Raw genomic sequence first — 22,695 nt, forward strand, 5'->3', positions numbered from 1 at the left:
AGTAGTGCTCCCATATAGCTTGCTGTAAATATGCCAAGCACCTTACATGAGTCTGTTATGCATTATGCATGAACGGTAGGTCATAGACAACCGCTTTAACTGCATTAGTATTCATCCTGTTCTATTGTGCAGCACAAAGGCTTCAAACAGCACAGACTATACTTAACGCCTCCACTGTGGCAGATCAAGTTTGACTGTCTTGCTCAGAAGCACTCGTTTGTCTCGTTCCCAGCGTGACCACTTGGATCAAACTGTGCGTGAGCAGATTATCATATATGGACCTTTAGCTGATACAAATGGTGCTCTTCTGCATCTTTGTTTGATGCAGTCTAATGAATTTCTCTGATTAAAACTCAGAGAATGAAAAATGTAAGTGCATCTACTCTGCTGAGGCAAAGCAGGTGCACGCTGAGAAGAAGAACCCCCCCCCCATACTATATTAATGGTTAACTTAAATGAGTTGTGTTTTTCAGACAAAGTGTCTAAGTGATGCACATGTCAGGTTAAACACCTGGATCCAATCCCCCTCCAGAATTAAGCAGCTTTAAATGTCCCTTTATGGCTAATCTTTAACCATGAACAGCTCGTTAGCATTCAGTTTGAATAAATTCTGTAATTTATCAATTTTGGATCAATTCTGTTGAGGAAAATTATTCAAAAGCACCTCTAAACTATATACTTAATGCAGTTTTGAGATTACACTCACCAGCCACTTTATTAGGCACATCTTTTCAACTCCTCATTCATGCAAATATTGAATCAGCCAATCAGATTGCATCAGCTCAAAGCATTTAGGGGCTGTAGACATGATCAAGACGACCTGCTGAAGTTCAGACCAAGTATCAGAATTAGGAACAAAGGTGACTTTAAGGGACTTTAAACATGGTGTAGTAGATGATCCTAGATGGGCTGTGGGGTTTACAGAGAATGACTGCAGCTCTCTGGGTGAGAATGTTTTGTTGATGTCCAAGGTCAGAGACGAATGGACAGCCTGCCTTGAGCCAGTAGAAAAGCAACAGTAACTGAAATAATCAGTTGTTACAGCAAAGACATGCAGAAGAGCATCTCTGAACACGCAACACATGTTGAACCTTGGAGCTGATGGGCTACAGCAGCAGAAGACCCCACCGAGTGCCACTCCTGTCAGGAACAGGAAACTGAGGTCCACACCGCTTCTCCGATATCGGACAACACAAGATTGTTCAGTTGATGAAACTCTACTGCGACCTTCAGATGGTATTTTCAGAAAATGATGTAAACAAAATGAAAGGATGGAAGCATTCAGCTTTGTATCAACGGCTCAGGGCGGTGTGGGGATGTTTTCACTTTGGACCCCTGAGTAGTTGAGCATCAACTGCCACCTGGTATTGCTGCGGGCCATCCCTTTATGACCACAGTGTACCCATCTGCATTTCTTACAGTTTAAGTCCAAAGCAGCATTTCTTTATCTAAAAAACAAACTGAGGTGTACTGCTTTAATCTTTTTCTTATATTCAAACATCCCAGAGTTTACATGTGTGGTTGGCCAACTTCGCACTCACAGAAAGAGTCTCACTGGTCCACCTCACTTCAGATCGACGCGGGCTGTTATGTGTCCTACGATGTAAAATCATTTTGACATCCTTGAAGCAGATTCCTGTTTTGCTCCGCTCTGCGTTGTTCCTGTTCTTTTCTATTCTTGCAGTTCTAAGACTGTGTTCCACATTTCATATAATCTTGATTATTGAGCCTGCTTTCCTTCATCCTGGGTCATTGATGTGTGCTCCAACCAAAGCTGTTTAATTGGCTACTCTTCTTATCCCTCTCCTTGGGTCTGATTACTGGCACCAACTTAATTAGGGGGGTTTTCCACTTCATTTAAAGACTAAGTGGCCTTTACCTTTTCTTTAATAGAGTAACAAGTAGGGGCCCCTGTATGGTCACACTGCAACTGAATTCGTGTGAGGTGCACAGAAACGTGTCGCAGCGGTAATGCGGTTAGATGTGCAGCCGGCTGGTGGCTGCCCGGTTGGCCGGTGAGGTGGCACGGGTCGCCTGGTGCAGCTGCTGCGGGGTTAGGGAGAGCAGCCGCTGTGGCCACATTAAAAACTGCATCACTGTTTTTTGTGACAACTGTAGATCAGCGAGCCATCAGCTCCCCCTCTCCCTCGTTTCAGGGATTTGTAGTCCTTAGCGTAGGGAACGCCGCCGCGTGTTGGAGGCCTTTGCGGGAGTGAAACTACAGTTCCCTCAGAGCTGCTCGGAGGTGTTAGTTGTCAATATGGCTGTTGTCAGACAGACAAAGCAGAGAGGCAAATAATTCGCCTCTGATTAGAAATCCTTGGAAAAGGGTCGGACAGGGCACTGTTCCCAGCTGCTTCATTGCTCGGCTGCAGTAAACGACACCGCGCCTCTTTGCTTCCGTTACAAAGTTAAATGGTTAAGTGGACGATTTGAACCCGAGGTAAGTCCTGTTACTCGGCTCTCTCGACACAGAAAGTGATGTTATTAATATCAAACGCTCGCTAGCCAGCGACGGCGGCTAACGTCAGCTAGTATCGGCGCTGGCACGGCTAGCGTTGTATGCTAATCATCGCACGAGCCCACGGCGACCCGCGTAGCCCACCTCAGGTGGCTAATCGCCCTCCGCGATGCCCGGGGGCTGTTGTCAGTGTGGATTCAGCCTCGGGGGGCAGTGAAGAAAACGAGAGCAATCCTCGAGTGTTACGGAGGGCTCGCCGTGCTGGGTAATTTTGACGTTTAGTCAGGGCGGTTTGTCCGTGTGCCGCACGGAGCGCTCGCTAACGTTAGCTTTCGGGCAAAGGGCGTGAAAGCTGGCATCAGCAGCGCTTCGCCTGCAGCGCTGAAAGGCGCGACGGATCTGTGCTCTCACTGCGGGCCAGCAAAACAAAAACACATGGAGGGAGAAGAGATGCCGCCAACTGCGGGGCGAAGCGCTTTAGACTGGAAGCGTTTAGAAAGCTGCGCTGTCAAACAATCTAGAGTTTGTGTTTAACGACACCGTGGCTGTGTTTTTATTTTGTTGTAGTTTTGCTGTTTCGCATGACAAACACTCTCTGAGTTCGTGAACTTAGCTGCGCTGTTATCAGGGGACATCCAAGCCCGATAGGAATGCAGACAGCTCCGTCTTTAGCTGCTTTAGTTACGTGCAGGGTGAACTTTGCCTTCTGGGTGAATGGGTAACTTACCCACTTGATCACAGTGGGCATGAATTCAAATGTTCTTGTTTGTTTGCAGCACACATTTTGCTTTCACTTGCATGTTTAAGCTCACTAATCCAAATCCAGCGGTCTTCTGTTGTGTGCAGCCCGTCTTTCTGGGGTGTGACAGATTTTGACTCTGCTTGGTAATGATTTACAGCATTAGCAGCTCACCTTCTAAACACCAAGGACTAGTTAATGTTCACCTGTCAGCGCTGCAGAAATAATGTGCTCAGACCCAAAATGACCCTTTACTGCACGTGTCTGAAGGCCTGGTAATGGTTTATGTGCCAGTGTCCCCCATTATTTATGATAACTTCAAATGCACTCTGAAGTCATTTATGTTTCCTCCCCCCTCCCCTCTGTCCTCCGCACAGTTTGGAGAAAGACAGATGTAGAAAAATGCCAGTGACCCCTTTTAAACCGTTTATCATATCGGCACAGGTCGGGCTGGCACAGAAGATGGAAAATCTGCCGCAGTCTGATTCCAGTTGCATTGATTTTGAGCACAGCAAATTGCTCGTGAAAAACATACAGCGTGGGTGGTGCGCAGAGCCGAGGATGTATTGTGGCTCTTAAAGAACGACAGACAGAATGTTAAGATAGCATCAGCTGTCAAGGTGACTCTGGCACTCTGTGCGTGTTGCCTGCTGCTTCCCAAAAATAGCTGATTTTTATGCCCTGCCCCTCCCCTCGCCTTTTTTTCTTTCACACTTCTGTCTCTCGCTCTTGTCTTCCTTTTCTTCTCCGCTGCTTCTTTATATTTTCTTCCTGCAGTTTTTTTATTCCCCTCCCTTCCCACCCGTTTTATGCCTACTTTATCCCTCTAACTCTCCTCCGCTACCTTTATCCTGCTTCCCCATCTGCGACTGCGTTCCTTTTCACTCTTTGCTACTTAATCCTCTCATTTCCTCTGTCACTCCACCATCCCCTCCACTGCCTGACTTCCTCCTCCTTTCCTTCTTCCTTTCCTTCTCCACTTACTTTTCTAAGGATTCCTTCCTACTTTCCTCAACTTGCCCCGTCTGCATTTCCTGTTTCCTTTCCTCGCCTTGTGTTCTTCTTGTGTTTCTCAGCTTGTCTGTATTGTGTCTCATCTCAGCAGCAGCAGCAGGATGTCTGAGTTCAGCGAGGAGCCGCGCTTCACTATTGAGCAGATAGATCTGCTGCAGCGGCTGCGTCGCACCGGCATGACCAAGCAGGAGATCCTGCATGCGCTCGACACTCTGGACCGGCTGGACCGGGAGCACGGCGACAAGTTTGGCCGCCGCACCTCTTCCTCCTCCTCCTCCTCCTCCTCCTACGGCGTAGGCGGGGCCAACAGCTGCACCAACAACTCTGCCTCTAATACTACTACTACCACGTCATTCAACAATAACAACACTGCCTCGGCAACCACCACCTCTTCAGCGTCATGCAATGGCGGCGGCATCAACAGTGGCGGTGAGGGTGGAGCCGCCGATCACGCCGCCGCTGCCGCCTCTTCAACGACCTCCAAAATCTCCACAGCCACGCAGACGCAGTTCAACAGCGCCGGGGGGCTCTCGCTGTCTCCCAGCAACAGCTACGACACGTCCCCGCCTCCAGGGCCGCCGCCGCCCTCTGCCATCTTGCCGTCCCCGGTCTCGCTGGTGGCCCTGACACAGAACGGCCGCGACAGCCTAGCTGCCACCCCCAACGGAAAACTGTCTCCGCCACGATATCCGGTGAACAGCGCTGCAGCGACGCGAGCGTTCGGGTTTGAATCTACAGAGGAAGATCTGGATATCGATGATAAGGTGGAGGAGCTGATGAGGTGAGAATGACCAGAGAAACTTTGTCGAGTCTGTTTGTAGAACTGGGAAGAATAATGCACTGCACAAAAACGTCACCAGAGGGCAGTATGTAGTAGTACCAGGCTGCTGAGCTCAGTAAGCTGTGAAAGATGGTGACGGGGAATAATACTGCAGGGTGTAAATGGTTCTTATATAGCGCTCGTCCGACCACTCAAAGCGCTTTATACAGCTAATTCATTCACCTGTTCACCCAATCACACGCTTAAGTATCTAACATTCATACACATTCACACTCTGATGGACGCATCGGAGAGCAACATGGGGTTAGTATCTTGCCCAAGGATATTTGGCATGCAGACTGGAGCAGCCTGGGATCGAACCACCGACCTTCTTAGTGGCTGATCCGCTCTGCCACCTGAGCTACAGCCACCCCACACTTACTGCTAGTGAGTCACTGCTAAGATGGTGAAACTTCAAGCGGCTAGTCTGAAATAATCATCGACACGCCTCTCAGTCTAGTGTGGCGCTGTCCACAGTCACAGTACTTTCACAGAAAACACACGGACGACACTGAAACTGTTTCTACAACTCGATGCTTGTTTTCCTGTTGTTTTGTTCTTAAAGGTTGCAGCCGTCACTAGGTTGGGGGATTGCTTTTTATCACCAGTAAAGCTGGTAAGGCGAGGTTAGCAGGAACTTCAGTTGAAGCTTCATTGTGTGCAGCTGCTGCTAGAACTATACATGAAGCTGTAGATATCTCATGTTCATTTGTGTTCATGACCTGGGGGCTCTAAATGTAATATCCGTGCTGTTGCATTTAGCTTCATGTTGCATAAAATGGCTTTGGGAAGCCTGTCTGTAGGTGATGTTACTGAACAGTGATGAAATGATTCTTGCTTCACAGCAAGAAGGCACTAGCAAAAAGTTACGGGCAGATTTAGATAAAAACCTTTGGAGGTGATTGTGATTTGGATCCAAATTTGTGTGAGAGGAACAAGATTGGACACTGAAGAAAGTATTGCAAACGTATCTGGATGCAAGTGCTCAGCTGGATGCACGTGGAGGGAATTTTCTGGCTTGGCTGATCGATACACCTCGAAGTCTGAAACAGCAGCAAGTGCAAGGTTGGTTCATCTTCTCAGGGAGTCATTTGTGATCTTCATTCTGAGGTTTATCCCACTTTGTCACTTGACTTTTACCAGTGGGACGTCGGGATGTGCGCACCGATGAGCTCATTAGTGAGCTCGTAGTGTTACTGATTGACCAAAGCTTTAGGAATCTATTTAGCTTGTTTATTTGTACAAAGCTCATTTGAGTGAACACACAGCAGTTCAGCAGTGGGTTTAAAGCTGCCTGGGTCCTTCCTGTGGAGAGTCTGCATGTGTGGCTGCTCTGGTTTCCTCCTGCAGCCCAGAGTTAATTGGTAATTCTAAAATTGGCCGTAGGTGTGGACTTGAGATGGAGAGAGTGTGTAAGTGTTTAGATTAGAGCCCTGTGCGAGTGTGGCTTGTTTGAATGGTCAGGACGACAACAAAAGCACTGTGGAGACGACTGTCCTGTCCATAAAGCTTGAGGGCTTTTCCCCTTTAACTTTCTGTACCTCTTATATCATATTGTGATGATGATGCCCAGTTGAGGGGAAATCAGGGGCTCTACAGTATGGATCTAACATGCAGCTAACAAAAAGTTGAATTTCACTATCAAAAGCTTATTTTAGCAACTTGTGCTGTCGATTCCTGAGACACCCAAACATAACAGTTAGTCTGAGGTGGCAGAGTTGTCCACACTCCACTATAACACGTGTTATACACTCTTTAAAAAACCTTGGTTTCACTTAGAAGGATGTTTTCTGCTGATAGATGGAGGTAACTTCCCACAGTGGGGAGCTGTGCCTCGTTTGGCCCACAGGTGTGGGAGGGTTGTCTGTAATGGCACAAATAAGAGGGTAAAACAGGGTTAACGGCACGGTTTCACAGTAATGGGCTCATCCAGTGACGTGTGTAAGGAGTTTAAGTCATATAGACAAACGCGTCATTTTCTCCAGTTTGTGTTGTAGACTTTTGCAGTCACAGCGTCCTTAATCTGACTGTGTGGCTGCACCCGTTCCTGCGTGGTGGCCTTTCTGCCAGCGGCGCTTTAAGGCGGCATTAGAGCAGGGCGATATGACCAAAAATATTTATCACGATATACATTTGAAAATTTGTGATAACGATAAAACTGACGATATAATTGACAAGAGACAAAATACTTTACAACTCCTCAACTTTATTAGTGCAAAAAACCATCAATGTATTTTCACTTAAACAAGCAGCTGATTTTTGCATTAAAGTTATATAAAATGTAACAGTGCAAATGCAAACTCCTCGCTGACAGTTTAACCAAAAGGCATTTCCAGTGGAAACTGGCCGACATATCCTCAGCATAACCATGTATAACATCCACAAAACTTAAAAAGAGGTTACACACACACAGTACGGTAATATTATGTTGAAGCACAGTACGTATCACTCCGCGAGGCTCCGCCTACGATAGCCGTAACGCTCCGACAATCCATCAAGCGGTGCGGCTTCGTGGCTCAGCAAAATCGTACTGAAACATCTGACAGATTTTCGAGCGCCGTGCACATAAACTCGTTTCGAGGTCAGTAAACACAACCAGAGTTCATACATAAGGCACACGGGATTATAAGGGGCTCTGTCGACTTTCAGAAAAATCAAAGGATTGATTTTAAGTGCGCCGTATTTTCCAAACAACACGGTAATAACGACGGCCCGCTAGCATGCGCTACCAAAAATAGTGCTTTGTTGTGTATCTGACGGACGAAAGCTAAACCAGTTCCACACCAGTGAAGCTGCAGCATTTTTACAAACCAGTTCTGGTTCATCGTTTCATTCAACGATCCACTTTCGCTCTTCTCGTTCTCCGTCGCCGCCATGTGCGTATGTAAACATAGGCGCTGCGCATGCGCGTTTTACCCATTTTCTATCGCCATATTTCATTTTCCTATCGCTGCCCAACATTACACCGGTATTACCGTGAACGGTATGATATAGCCCCGCCCTAGGCGGCATTCATCTAAAGCCACGAGTTTGTCTGGGATGATGGCCAGGTGCTAAACGGCCGTAAGCGTGGACTCCAAAACCTCTTTGGCAGCCTCGTGCCAGTAAGCAGTCTGAGAGTTGAGTTTGTGGTCTTGGCAGTCATTTTCACACATCTCCACACCTGATTGTGCACACTAGTGTGTTTCCTAGTTTGTCTTCAGCTCTATTTTTGTATTGAGCTCTATATTTGTCAGTGACCAAGTCAGTTCATCGTCTGTTTATCTTCTTTACTAAAGTAATAACTGACCTTGAGGGGTTGACGATGGCGTTCTTTTTTTCTTTTCTTTTTTTTTTTTTTTAAGGTCGTATGTGTTTGAAAGAGTCTCTTTTACACTGTGTCGGCTGTTTGCACATCGCTGCTCGCTGTCACTGAAAAGATGAAATGACAGGGAGAAAAAGGTTGGGCGGATCTCACAGTGAAGGAAAGTAGAAGTATATGGAGACGAGGCATTCACTGCCAGGACTGGTGCTCCCTGTGTCCTCGCATCGTTCCCTCCTCGGTGTGCGCTCCTCACCGCGGTCGCCTTTATGGAATCGCGCTGACACATAAACAGACTTTTCTTCTGCCTCTGCGCTGATGTTAGCTGGGAAATAAATCAAATGATTTTTTTATTGATAAGGATAGAAGGCCAGTGAGGTGCAGAGCCTTTTCTCCTTTATGGTTAAAAATAAAAACCCAGGCTGTAGGTTACATATATTCAAACACAAACCCTTTAAAGCCCACCATAGACCCAAGTCTGCCAGAGCTTATCTTTATATTTTTACATGCTGTAGTGCAGGGCTCGCAAAATCGCTAGCCCGACGTCCCGGGGCTAGCGATTTTTCCAGTCGGGCTACCTAAATCTGTCTCTTCCCTGCCCGTCGGCCTGTCGTAGGAAGGAAAAATATATGTCAATGCTTTTGCATTCTTTCAGAAATGTAGCTGGGTAATTATGTCATTGGCATCGGTGAGCCACTGTCAATATGTGACATATTGAAGTCGCGTTTGAATTTGCGCTTGTTTTTTTGCTTTCACTTTGCAATCGCGTGAACTGTGTATAGAGAGCGACAGCACTGATCTGTGAGTGATGATAATTTGTGCACCAATTCCTCTGACATCGTCTTATCAATCGTTAGCTTACTATGCAAACATGACAAGTGAAATCTCCCGCAGCAAGCTTAAACATGTGAGAGGTTGATCGCGCAGAGAATCGCTGAGCTTATGTGAGTGCGTGTGTAAAAGCAGCAGGATATATATTTTAGTTCTGCTGAGCCAAATAAGACAGGTCAGGGTGAAGAAGTGACAGCCAAAGAAAAGCTTACCACAAAACGGAGAAGTTATGACAAATCAGACTATAAGGCAAAAAGAAAGTGCAGCTTTATGGTTTCATGGACAAAAGAATTTCTGTGGCTGCAATATGACGAGCTAAATAACCAGGGCTGCACATAAGTGGTCCGCAGGTGCGCATTCGCTGTCAAAATAAAAAACACACACAAGATAAGAAGTTGCAACGCGTGTTTGTGTACATAAGATTTTCTGGAGGAGGACAGACATTTGTTTAGAACTCTTAAAGATGTCGAAGAAGCTCCTTTAAGCAATTACTGTGATGTTCCTCCACCTCCAAAGAAATGTCAGAAGGAGTCCGAACCACAAAAGAAGCACGTATTCTCGGAAAAGTGGTTGCAGGAGGTGAGCTGGCTTCAAACAAATGATGAACGCACAGAGATGTGGTGCAGAATGTGCCGTGAAAATCCCACTCTAGTGGACAAAAACAGTGGATTTAATATGGACGCAAACGCGCGCTGCAACTTATTATCTGGTGCGCGTTTTTTATTTTGACAGCGAATGCGCACATGCGGACCACTTATGTGCACCCGTGTAAATAACATAATGTTCTGCCGGGTGTGTTGTTGGTTTTCCCTCGATTTTTGAGTCGACAAGCGCCTTTGTTACTGGGACCAGTCATTTTAAGAAAGGCCCCCATTAGAACCCATGAGAAATGCAAGAAACGCAAGAAATGCATTATTGCTCAGTCTGCAATATCTTTCCCAGAACAAACACCAATTGCAAATAACATACTAAAAATAAACCTGAAAATCAGTTTAAAACAGCGTACTATGTTGCAAAGAGTGAACTACCACTGGCACAATTTAGCAGTCTTTGCAAACTTCAAACAGCAAACGGCCTCGATCTTGGTTCCACTTGTCTCTTACCCGTGACTTCAGTGGAAATTTCAGATTCAGGCTCTGACACAGACTGATTCATGTCCTACACAGTTCTTACAAGTTCATAGAAATGTCTGTTCAATTAGAACCAAGTGTTTGAGTTGATGATTGTAATTTTTATACAATGTTGTAATTTGTGTTTCAACAATTTTTTTGAGTAATGTTTTGTTTCCGTTACAATATTATACTTTAATGTATAATATTGTAAAGGAAACAAAACAGGAAACAAAACATCAATCAAAAAATTGCTCTCTTTTTTTATTCGGGCTACTTAAATTTATTTTGGGCTACCAAAAACTGAAGAGTCCCTGCCCGAAGGGCTACCAGGGAATTTGAAATTTTGCGAGCCTGCTGTAGTGCCATTTCTGGGAACATTTCAAGTTGCGTTACATCAGTACAACTGTTATATCCCAAATTGTAATAATATGTATGCATTACGTTCACAGTAACTACATAAATTGCTAAAAAGTGCAACAAACTAACAAAAAATGTAAAATCGTTTTTGTTTTTTACACATATTTCCAATTACAGTAATTTCACAGGTAGATCCCTCAAAACTGTAAATGCAGAAAAGTTGCACAAAATAGTTTCCAACCACAGGAAATTTATTTTGAGCATCTTCATGGTTTCACTTTTAGATACACCAAGGAGAAACAAAAATAAATATTATTGTGCACAATTTGCAAAAAACAGCATTAAAAAAAACGATTTGCAGTTTAAGTTCTAAGAATCCCAGAAACAGAAAGGCAAAAAGTCAAACATGGCGGACATGCGATAGTTCGAGCTGACGTTAAAGTGCCGTAAACAGCTGATCAGATCAGCAAAGTTTCTGGAATATCATGTTTTCGTTGTTGCCGGCACTTTTTACGCGATTTTTGCAAAGCCATAAAAACTGCGGCCTGGGACAGGCTGAATGCATATAACTCCTCATATTTCAAATGCAAAAGAAATATTGCGCTAGCTTATGTGGTTGCAATTCTACCGGCATTTAAAAATAGTTGTGCAAAACGGAGCGTGCACGCTTCGATAGGCCTCGAAGGGTTAAAGCTATCTGGATGTGTCTATGCACTGGAAACTGCACACACAAAAAGCCTTGTACACGGTTTCCATGTGCTTCTTGCTTTCTAGGAAAAGGATTCATGTTCAAAGATTTCAAATATCCGTTACCAGAATTAAAAATGTTCTTAAAAAAATCTCGTTACACAAATTTACCTTCACTTGGAGATTTTAGAAAAATGGAGGCGGAGAGGGCAGAGACAGCAGTTCATGTGTCTCATCTACTACATCGACATCTACTCTTATTTTACAGTTTGTTCATACAAAATGTCTTCATGGTGAAGTCTGAAGTATTTGCGAGCAGCATTATCTAGAAATGTTTTTGGGCCAAATGTCTGATATGATTTCAGGAACCTGAAATTTCAAAAGTGAAGCTAAAGTTTTACGCAATCGTCTGAAAAATGGACGGCACAGACAGCAGCTCCTCGTTCTCTCGCATTTGATGCAAAAACCGTTTCTGTTTGCATCCGTAACACTAATGATTCTTCATGCTGCACGATCTGTCTCGTGCACCGGGGCTGTTGTATCTGATCTCACCGAGTCAAAGGTGGTTTAGTCTGAAGGCTGAGCGTTTTGCTTACAGAGATTACGTTTTCATACCACGTTCAGTATGAGCATGCACCACTGTAACAGCACAGTTACAGACCAGTGGTCCCTGGACGAATCCTGGACGTTATGCGCTTGTCTCACAGAGATGCAGCATATAGACCGTTACACATGTACTAAGAAGCGTGTTGGACGGGGCTGTGACGGGTGGATGGGCCCAGGCACCGTGGGCCCTTCTATTTCTGGGGCTTTTCACGTGACGTCGCCCTGTTGACAAAGTCTGTCGCTCACAGACTGACAGACAAACCTGCCGACGTACTCCAGATCTGTTCGGGGACCCATTTTGTGATCATCTCACACACACAGTGAAAGCAGCAGCAGCTGCGTCATCACGACTGCTGCATGTGCCCTACATTATCTGGCAGTGCTGTTCGTTCCAGCACAGAGGAAGTGGAAATGTTGTAGCTGCATCACATACACCAAAGTTGTTGTCCTCCTCGTTAATCCCCAGCATTTCAAAGGCTGCCCTGGGAAACAAGAGCCAGTCATATTTGGACTTTTTACTTTTTCTGAGCCAACCCATCTCTGCATCTTTCCCCAGCTTGAATATGAGAGTGCTGCGCTTGTCTTCATGCAGCCTAGCCTGCCGGGGTTAACGCAGACCGTGAAACTTTGCAGTTTAGTCCCATCTAAATGACCTCCCTGACTCGGGCATTTGCTCTGCTGTCGTGAAACTTGCCTTTCCAGCTCCCGTCACTTTGACATCTGACTTGAGGAAATGTTTTGCTGTAGCAGCGCGCCCTGTCTGCAGTTCAGCTGCGACACAAATGCAGATCTGTTGCCAGATTCTTACTATGAAGATGGGGACTAAAGAGATCCGGTTTTAATAAAGAGACGGCGGCGTTCTGGTCTCTCCTTAGGAGCAGAGCACGTGATGGATGAGAGTTTTGGCTCGTTCCCTGCGTCGCCCACAAAGACGTGCGTCCTGTGAGGCTTCAGAGCAACCCGAGCCGGCACAGAGGCACTTTTGTCGGGACGATGCGTATCGTCAGAAAAGGGAACCGCTCGAGTTCAAGCTGATCTCCTGTAAGAGGGAAGAGAGAACAAGCTTTGTGTTGTGCACCTCTGGAAACATTACATGAAACTGCATTTAGTAACATTCAGCTTGATTAGGTTTTGAGAGCAGAGGCTCAGAAGTTTTTCAGGCCCATTGACAGGTAAAGTGTTCATAATCTATTAAAGTGTGCGTGTTAGCGCCTCGTCTCTTCCTCCTCTAAGCACTTCACACATGCGCTGTCTCCTCCTACTGCTGTGCTGTCCCGCTGCCTTCAGCTGCCCTGTGTGAACTGTACGAGTAAGAATAGGCTCCGTCGTCAGCGCCGACCGGCCCGCTGCTCACTCGCGCTGCCTCTGCATTAGATTACGCGTCCTTTTTAGAACGACCGAGAAGTTAAGTAGCGTTCAAAAGCCCTCGTCTGCTGCAGGGCTCTCCAGCTTCTCGCTCGGCAGGGCTGCGGGGGCGTGACACGAGGTCTCAGCCTGTCCGCGGTCCGCGGTGCCCTTTCCCTTTTTTCTCACTTTCAAAGTGCACACTTGCTTCTCTGCAGGAGTTTGGCCTTTGAGTTGGCACCCAAAACATCCCCCCTCTCCTCCCCCTCCCCAGTCTCGTAGCTTGTACAGCAGCTCGTGCTACATTGATTCACTGGTGTCGATACAAGCAGCGTTTTTTCTTCAGGCTCTAATTTTAGCCCGCGCCGTGAGAGGCTGGCGTGGATGATATTGATGCTGGATGTCAAAGAGTCGTGACGCATTTTCATTTCACAAATATGCCAAACAGAGTGCTTAGGACTTTGATGCGATTTCCATTTTGACTGTGTGAGCCTGGGATAGCGGCTGGTTCAAAGGCTGCTGTGATTGTATGGGGTGGGGGGGGGGGGGGCAGGGAGGGCGCCTGCTGGAAACGCTGTCGTGTAAAAAACCTGAATGCACGTTCAGATTCAGACACGTGTTCAGTCTGTGCTAGACGGGAATGAAGCTGAGACAGAGTGTGTGTGTGTGTGTGTGTGTGTGTGTGTGTGTGTGTGTGTGTGCGTCCGTGTGCGTCCGCGTGTGTGTGTGTGTGTGTGTGTCCGTGTGCGTCCGTGTGTGCGTCCGTGTGTGCGTGCGTCCGTGTGCGTCCGTGTGTGCGTCCGTGTGTGTCCGTGTGTGTGTGTGTGTGTCCGTGTGTGTGTGTCCGTGTGTGTGTGCGTCCGTGTGTGTGCGTCCGTGTGTGTGTGCGTCCGTGTGTGTGTGCGTCCGTGTGTGCGTCCGTGTGTGCGTCCGTGTGTGTGTCCGTGTGTGTGTGTGTGTGTGCGTCTGTGTGTGTGTGCGTCTGTGTGTGTGTGCGTCTGTGTGTGTGTGTCCGTGTGTGTGTGTGTGTGTGCGCGTGTGTGCGTCCGTGTGTGTGTGTGCGTCCGTGTGTGTGTCCGCGTGTGTGTGTGTGTGTGTCCGTGTGCGTCTGTGTGCGTCCGTGTGTGTGTGTGTGTCCGTGTGTGTGTGTGTGTGTGCGTCCGTGTGCGTCCGTGTGTGTGTGTGTGTGTGTGTCCGTGTGCGTCCGTGTGTGTGTGTGTGTGTGTGTGTCCGTGTGCGTCCGTGTGTGTGTGTGTGTGTGTGTGTGGGAGGGGAATGGGCTTGATGCCAGAAAGCAGGGTGGGTACACTGTGACTGCACATCCTGCGTTCCTGCGAGTCTCTGCATGCTTTATATATATTTATTTATTTTCCTGCTGCTGTGAAGTCAGATAGCGGAAACATGCCCTTTTAAATGCATTTTGAAAATATAGATTACTGGATTGCGGCTCGGCTCTTAGAGCCGCTGCCTTCATGTTCGTCTGAAATGCAATGCTGATTACGTGGGAGCTATAAAAGAGGGGAAGCCACGGTACATGCTGTCGACGTGCAGGCCAGAGCAAAGAGGAGCTGCGGTTTCGTAGGTTGGCCGTGAATAGGGGCAATAAAGAAACACATCGAATCATCATGAACGTGTTATTGTGCAGAAAACCAGACGAATGGCTTTTTCCAAATGAGAATGAATTGGTGACAAACGCATTAAACATGTATGCATTTGCCCTTTTAAGCTGGGTAATTATGCAGCAGGTTGCCTGTGTAATGGCACAACAATGAAAGCTGTAATTCACTTCATATATTTTTACAGCTGTCTAGCAGCCAGACGTTGCCCCAGCTTCCCAAATGTGTAGTAATGAAGCTGTTTTCTTTGCATTTCTGCCACCTGTGTCGAGCTGCAGGTTATGAAGATCTCTGTGTGCTCTGTTTGCAGGAGGGACAGCAGTCTGGTGAAAGAGGAGATCAAAGCCTTCCTGGGGAACAGGAGGATCTCTCAGGCAGTGGTGGCACAAGTTACCGGTTAGTAGCTGACACACTCAGCCACGTCACTCGCATCAGCCGTTTCCTGTTGCCATGCCACGTTCGCTCCTCCTCACTTTTGACATTGGCGTTTGAGGAACTTTGTGTTATTGTGAAAAGCTTGTGTCCTGACCCCGAAGACATCGTAGACTTGGGCTGCCCCCTAAACACTGACAAAGCGCCTGATTTCACGCATCTGTCAGTGGACCTTTTTTTGTGTGTCTGCATCATCTCACACATAACAACACGAGATCATTTTTACACGTCGAGCTGTTTCTCACAGATTGGCGGGGTGTTCTTGAATTCATTATGAAGCGAGTCTGTTCGTCGGTTTCTTCTTTGAAAGTTTTCCCCGAGTGCTCACTGAGCAGTATGATACGCTTCCTCTCATCCTCCACATGAACTGAACGTCTTGTTCAGCAGTCGTTGTCCTGAGTTCAGTGCATGAACCAGATTTGCACCTGCTGCAGGATCTCAGTGGTGACCCTGCAGTGCTGCTGTGCAGTGGAGCTGGAGTCTGAGCGCAGCATCAGAAGCTTGTGGATCCTGAGCCTGCACACAGCTGTTTAGCTGCAGCTGGAAGGAGAGCGAGGGCCTTTTCACACCCATGGTTTGGTTTCTCCTTACACAGGAAAATGTTTGTGAACTCATCAACACGTGAGAATATTTAGTCCTCTTATTGGCCAGATGTGCCTGAGAAACAAAGTGAATATAGGAGGAAGGTGTTCTGGGTTGGTGGAGAACATGGAGAATTTTACATTAATTTCATGGCTGCGAGCCAGAACTTTGCACGTCCACCCTTTGGCATCCCAAAATGTAAAGGATACAAGACTACGGGAAGGAACTTAAATTTCCACCTCAGATCGAGGTCGTATCACGTTCACACTACAAATAAAAAGTTCATTCTGCGGTTCCGGTCGTGGTTCCTACCACACGACCGGAACCGCAGCTGGATCGTGGTTTTGCCAAAACGCTCGGCCGACACTGAAGCGCAGCACAGGAGTGTGTAAACTGACCGGGGCAGTGTTTACATGCCCACGGACCAAATTACTAAAGGCCCAGTGTCACAGGCCTAGTTTGTGATCAGTTTGCATTGAAGACACGCGGGTGCCTGTGTTCACTAACTAAAAGCTGAGCAGTAGTAAAACTTGAAAAGTGTGATGCAAACGGGAAACAGAACTTTTGCACCACACGTTTCACAACACGTGGTGCAAAAGGCGCCACACAAAGGGTTTTAAAATCACGTTTGTCCCCAAAAACAGCATGACGCTTCATATTGAGCAGAGGCAGCTGAAGGCCAGTCGGTGCTCTGACATGAGGCGAGCTGAGGCGAGCTGAGGCTGTACGGGCGAAGCTTGGGCCAGTTGTTCTCAGGACAGGTTTAAGGTGGAGTGCAAAGAAAGGCTGCTTTGTTACCAACAAGTCACCTGTATAATTCTGAACTCTGTATTACAGTTGACCCGTAGAAGAACACCCCTGTGCTGTTGCACACATTGTGGGTTTGTTGTTTTTGTTTTTCTGCAGGTATTAAAGTCACACAAAGGAATGTAACTAACATTACTCAATAACCAAACAGGTGCTGCAAAATCAGGCCAGAAACCGTGGCATTTAAAAAGTCGTACAGCTCAAACTCAGATCCAGCGTCCAGCAGCGTTTGACTGATAAGTGATGGAGGAAGACAGAAAGTCTGAACTTATGTGAGAGGAAACGCCGTGTGGTCCTTTTCCTATTCTGCTCTGTGTCTGTTGAACTCTTCCAGTGCTTGTCTACACTTTGTTCTCTGTGCAAAAACCACTGTGATGTAATTTGATGTGTGGCTGCTTTCCAGGCATCAGTCAGAGCAGGATCTCCCATTGGCTGCTGCAGCACGGCTCAGACCTGAGCGAGCAGAAGAAGAGGGCTTTCTACCGCTGGTACACGCTGGAGAAAACCACACCAGGTACATCTGGCTTGATTAACTGGCACAATATGTTTTGGCGCTTTGCCCTCATTCGACAGTTGGCAGTTGAGAGTACGTGATAGTGGGGGAAGGCGTGACCCTGCAGTTTGTGTGTGTCGCTCAGTGGAAGCAAATCGGAGACGATCTCCCCTCCGTATAAGATCTGCTAGTCACATGCTTTGAATCTTTTGCGCCAACCGAATCTCGAAAACGTCCGTCTTAGCGATGCACACGTACACGAATGGCACATTTGACTGCGGCTGTTGCTTAGCAGCACACTGTCTTGTTAATTTGTCATTTCTGCAGCAGTTATGAAGGATCAAAGCAAACGGAAAGGCTGTTTCACCTCCACCGAGGTAAGAAACGAGGAGAGCAGAGTAGAGTCAGCACAAACACAGCCTAAGTTGATGAGAGTCGGGGAGGAGCAGCCGACTAGGAAATGAATAAATAATTGTTTTGTCCTGAGCATCCTTCACTCAGAAGGCAGCAGAGCGGCAAAGCAGAATGAAGATGGAAGAAGAAACCTCGCAGTGAGCTCCGCATCAGTGTGGATGCCCCGTCGTCGCCTTCTGCCTAAGTTATTGTAAAGTGGTCACGTGACATCGCTGCATTGTTACAAGCTGTTCGGTCATTGCACTGGAGGTCGGTTCACCGCCACCACTCTAGTCTGAGGTCTCCATTTGGCTTTGATTGGTGGGACAAGGTGGGAGGGGCCAAAGTTTTCTGTTGCTGATGAAGCCATAGTGTCAATCTTGGTGAGAAGTCCTGAGGTGCACCTTTCCTGTTTAAAACGTAAAAACCATTGAACAAGAACAAATCTCTTTACTGAAAACAGGGGTCTCAAACTCGCGGCCTGGGGGCCACTTGTGGCCCACGTCACCCCTACTCGCTCACTACTGTGTACACTTCTGTCTGCGTATATGAACACGGTGGGAGCAGAAGTGCTGCTACGTGGGTTACTTTGGTCGTTCGATGAAAGGCTTCACTTAGTTCAAATCTGTGTTCACGTTTGTTTGTTTTACAATATTTGAAGTTTAAAAACACAAACACTGCTTTCTGTTTTGCAGTAGAACAGCAGAGTGGCCCTCAGCTTATTTACGTTTGACAACCTCGTTTAAAGTGTTGAAAAAACAGTTTCGGCCTCGTGGCTTTAAGCAGAGCTACAAATTAGCCTGGGTTCCCACAGTTGTTGCCAGTGCTAATGGGAACAAAAGGTATGTGTATTTATGTGGACAAATGTCTCCCAACATATGTCCCAGTTAATTGCTTTCTTCAAAGCTTGTTTCATGAGTCGGTCCCAACAGCAAAGATGTGAAGATAGCAGCAGAGTTTGCCTCTCTGAGCTCAGCATGGAGGCAAAGAAAACTCGCTGCCTCCACTGTTAAATGTTGCTGTGATAATAAAGTAGTGAACATCTTCTGGTATTTGCAGAAATGTTAAATGTTAACAAAAACAGTTTGAAAACTTGGAGGTGCTCTAAGAAAACTGGAAGAAGAGCTCCAACAAGAAGGGACTACAGGAAGTGACCCGGTGATCAACTAGGAAAGTAAGAATCTGCATCCAACTCGAGTAACTTGTAGCTGTGTAGCATCAGATTCAAGGTAGGACTGCAGTACGAGAGGCATGAAGGTTTCCTGTGTCGTCCTAACTGATGACGCTGTCACTTCTTCCATATCATAGTGTTTTGATCACTATATTATGGAATCTACTCACTTAGAGCTTAGCAGCAGTTAAAGATGTGACTTTATTGTGTTACATAAAGAAATGTTGGAACCAATGACGTTTGTTTTAGAGAAATGTGGCTGTCAGCAGAACGACAACGGTAGAAATCTAGAAATGTATTTAGAGGCAAAGTTCTGACTTTTTACTTCATTTTAATTTTTCACATATTTACTGAAGTCTGAACATTTAGTTTGCCGCGTGTTATCTTTCACAGCTGTGCTGCGTTTGCTCTGTTTGCTTCACTTGATCCAGGCTAGACCTTTTTCAGTGACCTTTATTAGACTTTGATGTACTCCTTTGTAAAATATAGAGCAGTCAGCCGGCGTGCGTTGGCTGTCCTACAGCATAAAACAGGCTGATTTGATTGGTAAATTATTATAAGCTAGCTAACTTCCCCCTAGCTGCTTCACCAGTTAATGGGGCCCACGATCGCCGTTATCTGTTTGATGTTAAACAGCATAATTTGAGTTGAGCCCAGAATCAGTGATGACAGCACTGTAGATGATACAGAAGATGAGCTAACGTGGTGTTGGACTCCACATTTTAAAGCTTTTTGGTCGTTTTTGTTTTTGTGTGGACAAAATAGTGGAGCACAACATGATCAGCTAATGTAATGCGCCTTAGCTCTCTTGTATAAACTGTATGGGTGCAAATCACAGGAAGTACAGTGGCGACAAGTTTCCATTGGCTAAAACCTGCAAGAGAAGCACCAGATATTTGTGTTTAGGAAAAGCCCTGATTAAAATAATCAACATTCGTGTGGGCCAGTGAGACTCAACAGGAGCCCAGGAACAGTCTGAGCCGCTACGTCACACTACTACACCAAAAATGTTTCCAAATTATCTAAAGATTTAGGATTTACCTCTTAGCTCTTGACCTTCAGTGAGGTCATCTTAAATTATCCAGGTGTTTGACTGTCACGATGTCTTGGATTGGAAGCCTGTTGTAACAGCGAGTAACTGTCCCAAACTGAAGAGGAAAAAACTATTTGCTGTTATCAAGTAACTTTGGGTTTGCTGCTGTGTGCACAGTCATCCTGACTCCACACTGTAAAGGGTTAACAGGCGAAACGAGAGGCCGGCGCTTCCTTCAGATCCGGCGTGTGTTTTCTGTACCGCCCTATAGCCAGGCAGCAGACGTCCCACGCCTTGTTCTCTGCAGCATGTTCCTCGGTGGAGCCCCGCCAACACCATCAGCTCTGGAAACTGCTCCAAGCTATTTATGGCCAGACTGAGCCCGACCGAGCCCAGCACCCCCCCACGCACGCACCTGCATCGCTGCTGCAGAGAAAACTGACTCCTCGTTCACGGCTTTCTGATAAACCGGCACCGGCCAGGTGATCCGGTTCGGCCTTGTTAAATGTCCGAGCTTTGAGTGTAACGTCGCGAGGTTTACAAGAGAGCTCGCTCGGTTTCTTTTCTGCTGCGATCGTTACCTGAGCTGACGTGAGTTTGGTGTCCTCAGCATAACTAGTTATCAGCATAACTCGTGAGATTAACAAAAGACGATGTTTTTCACGAAGGACTCGGGGCTCTGGCTGCCAGAGCGACCACGGTCCTCGCGCCATCACATCTCTGCGCTGCTGCTCTGTCCTTCTGTCACTTGTGCTTCCAAACCACAGCGACACCTACAGACTTGTTGACTCTGAGTAATCCTCCTGCTGCAGGTGCCACTCTGAACATGCGACCAGCTCCGTTACCTCTGGAGGAAATGGAGTGGAGGCAAACCCCGCCCCCCCTCACCACCGCCCCCGGCACCTTCCGCCTGCGTCGGGGAAGCCGCTTCACTTGGAGAAAAGAGTGCCTGGCTGTGATGGAGAGGTGAGGTCCAGAGGAAGTGTGCAGAGATGATAGATGGTAGGAGCGCTTCATAACGTCGCTCTTATTTCCTCCAGGAGTCAAACGGTGCAGCCAGCAAAGCCTCGCATGCACTCAGCTGCACCGCGTGCACGACAAACAGCAGCCGCTCCAGTTTGTTGACATCGTCCTTGTTAAATTAATTTAATCACTGTGACTCTTGTGCTATTTATAGCTACTTCAACGACAACCAGTATCCAGATGAGGCCAAAAGGGAGGAGATAGCAAACGCCTGCAATGCTGTTATCCAGAAACCAGGTAAACCAGCAGGTGCACGAAGCTACACACGTTTTGTTAACTGTAATGAGTGATGGCTTTGTTTGCTGGCTACAGAACTGCGTCTGCGTGGTGCAGATATTGAAGCAGCTGTGAAATGCATCGTGTGAAATCTGTGCTCCGATTGACACAAACAGTCACTTGGACTTGAGGACGGCGTGACGTTATGAATGTGCTCCTTTTGAGCCGTAATTCATAATTATGACAACATTTGACACAAATGTCTTAAAGCATAAAATGACAACATCAAGACAAGTCGTATCCAAACGTGGCCACACTCGGAGTATTCTTCTTCTTCCTCATCCCAAATGAAAGGTTTCAAATATGGTGATGCTGTGTTTGTATGTTTCCTCCAGGGAAGAAGCTGTCTGATCTGGAGAGGGTCACTTCTCTGAAAGTTTACAACTGGTTTGCCAATCGTCGCAAAGAGATCAAGAGACGTGCCAACATTGGTAATGTAGCTCTGTTTAAATTACAAACTGTTAATGAAATGTGTGTTACTGTGTCCCTGCCAGCTCACCAGGTACCTGCCATGACCTCTGCAGGGGGCTGGCAGTGAGGAGGACGTTCAAACTGCTCCAGCCAAACTCGGGTTCTTTAGATATGCCGGCAGTAGAAACATTTTTTATCAGTGCGTTTATTTATTCTTTCAGATGTTTCAGCTTTTTCACATTTTGTCAGAAGCATTTTAATCAGTGATGCGAGATTTTAGTAGTATGGTTTCTTTAGTGAAGCTTTGGATGAGCCTCCTGCTCATTGGGGTTTCCGCTCTAATCAGGTCTGGACTTTGGTCACTGCAGCTTGACTTTATTTCCTCACTCTTCTGTCATTGGCTAGGTTCGCTGGCGTCCCTGGGGTCGCCGTGTGACCCAGCGTGGGTCGAGCTTTGGCTGTCGGACTGATGATGGGCAGCAGCAGTTGCTTCTTTCCTGATTGGCATTGTGTCGCCTGAATGCTCCAGACTTGCAAACTAACAACACTTGTGCTTTTATAGATGTGCTCACACTGCTGTTGATCAGCACCTGGCTGCTGCTTACCGTCCTCGTTACGATGGAGGCAGTAAGGCTGCACTCGCACGCTGCTTCTGCTTTGGGGCTTAGTGTGCAGTTCTGTGGTTGATTTCCATTATGACCTTATATGAAAAACCTTGGAATTAGAAGACGGCGCGTTTCCTTCTTAGCGTGACGGCAGCTGTTCAACAGTGTAACGGTGAATTCGATCTGTCACATATTTGTCAGCCACTTGTAATCTGTTGTCTGGGCCTTCGCTTGCTGTTGCAACTATAATAATAGTGTTATAATAAATACAGTTTAAAGAGGTAGGGATGTTGGTTGCATTAAAGTATACGTAGAAATACAGTTTATAAGTAAGGTGTAATGTCCATGGGTGTTGGCAGTGCAGTTATCCTCCAATCAGGGTGGAGGTAGGGCATGTCTGACAGCCTGTGGGTAAAAAGTCTGTTCGTCCTCGTCTTGATCTTAAGACTCTTCGTCTTAAGTTGTCTCAGCCAAATATTTGCAGTATTACTTCACTGCTTTCAGCTGTTTACTTCATCCTTACAGCAGCCTTTTACTGACTACTTTCAGACAGGTTCGTTTACTTTGGAGCATCGTTTCTT

The 22,695-nt window shown here is 46.7% G+C and overlaps 1 protein-coding gene across 11 annotated transcripts in view; it reads left to right on the plus strand.

The window, feature by feature from the left end:
• hmbox1b (homeobox containing 1 b) overlaps window positions 1–22,695 on the plus strand; it is a 50,464-nt gene that overhangs the window by 18,260 nt on the left and 9,509 nt on the right. For 5 of the 11 annotated variants that reach the window (XM_040017929.1, XM_040017930.1, XM_040017922.1 and 2 more), the window contains 6 exons: window positions 4,362–4,995; window positions 15,199–15,284; window positions 17,113–17,223; window positions 20,612–20,765; window positions 20,977–21,059; window positions 21,434–21,529. In XM_040017929.1, coding sequence (XP_039873863.1) covers window positions 4,362–4,995; window positions 15,199–15,284; window positions 17,113–17,223; window positions 20,612–20,765; window positions 20,977–21,059; window positions 21,434–21,529 — 1,164 coding nt within the window. Of the gene's footprint in view, window positions 1–1,914; window positions 2,444–4,302; window positions 4,996–15,198; window positions 15,285–17,112; window positions 17,224–20,611; window positions 20,766–20,976; window positions 21,060–21,433; window positions 21,530–22,695 lie in introns of those variants that run through there. The other 6 variants (XM_040017932.1, XM_040017933.1, XM_040017925.1 and 3 more) reach the window with 5 other exon arrangements.

This window comes from Simochromis diagramma, unplaced genomic scaffold, assembly GCF_900408965.1.
Source record: "Simochromis diagramma unplaced genomic scaffold, fSimDia1.1 OVJJ01000802.1, whole genome shotgun sequence".
NCBI lineage: Eukaryota > Metazoa > Chordata > Actinopteri > Cichliformes > Cichlidae > Simochromis > Simochromis diagramma.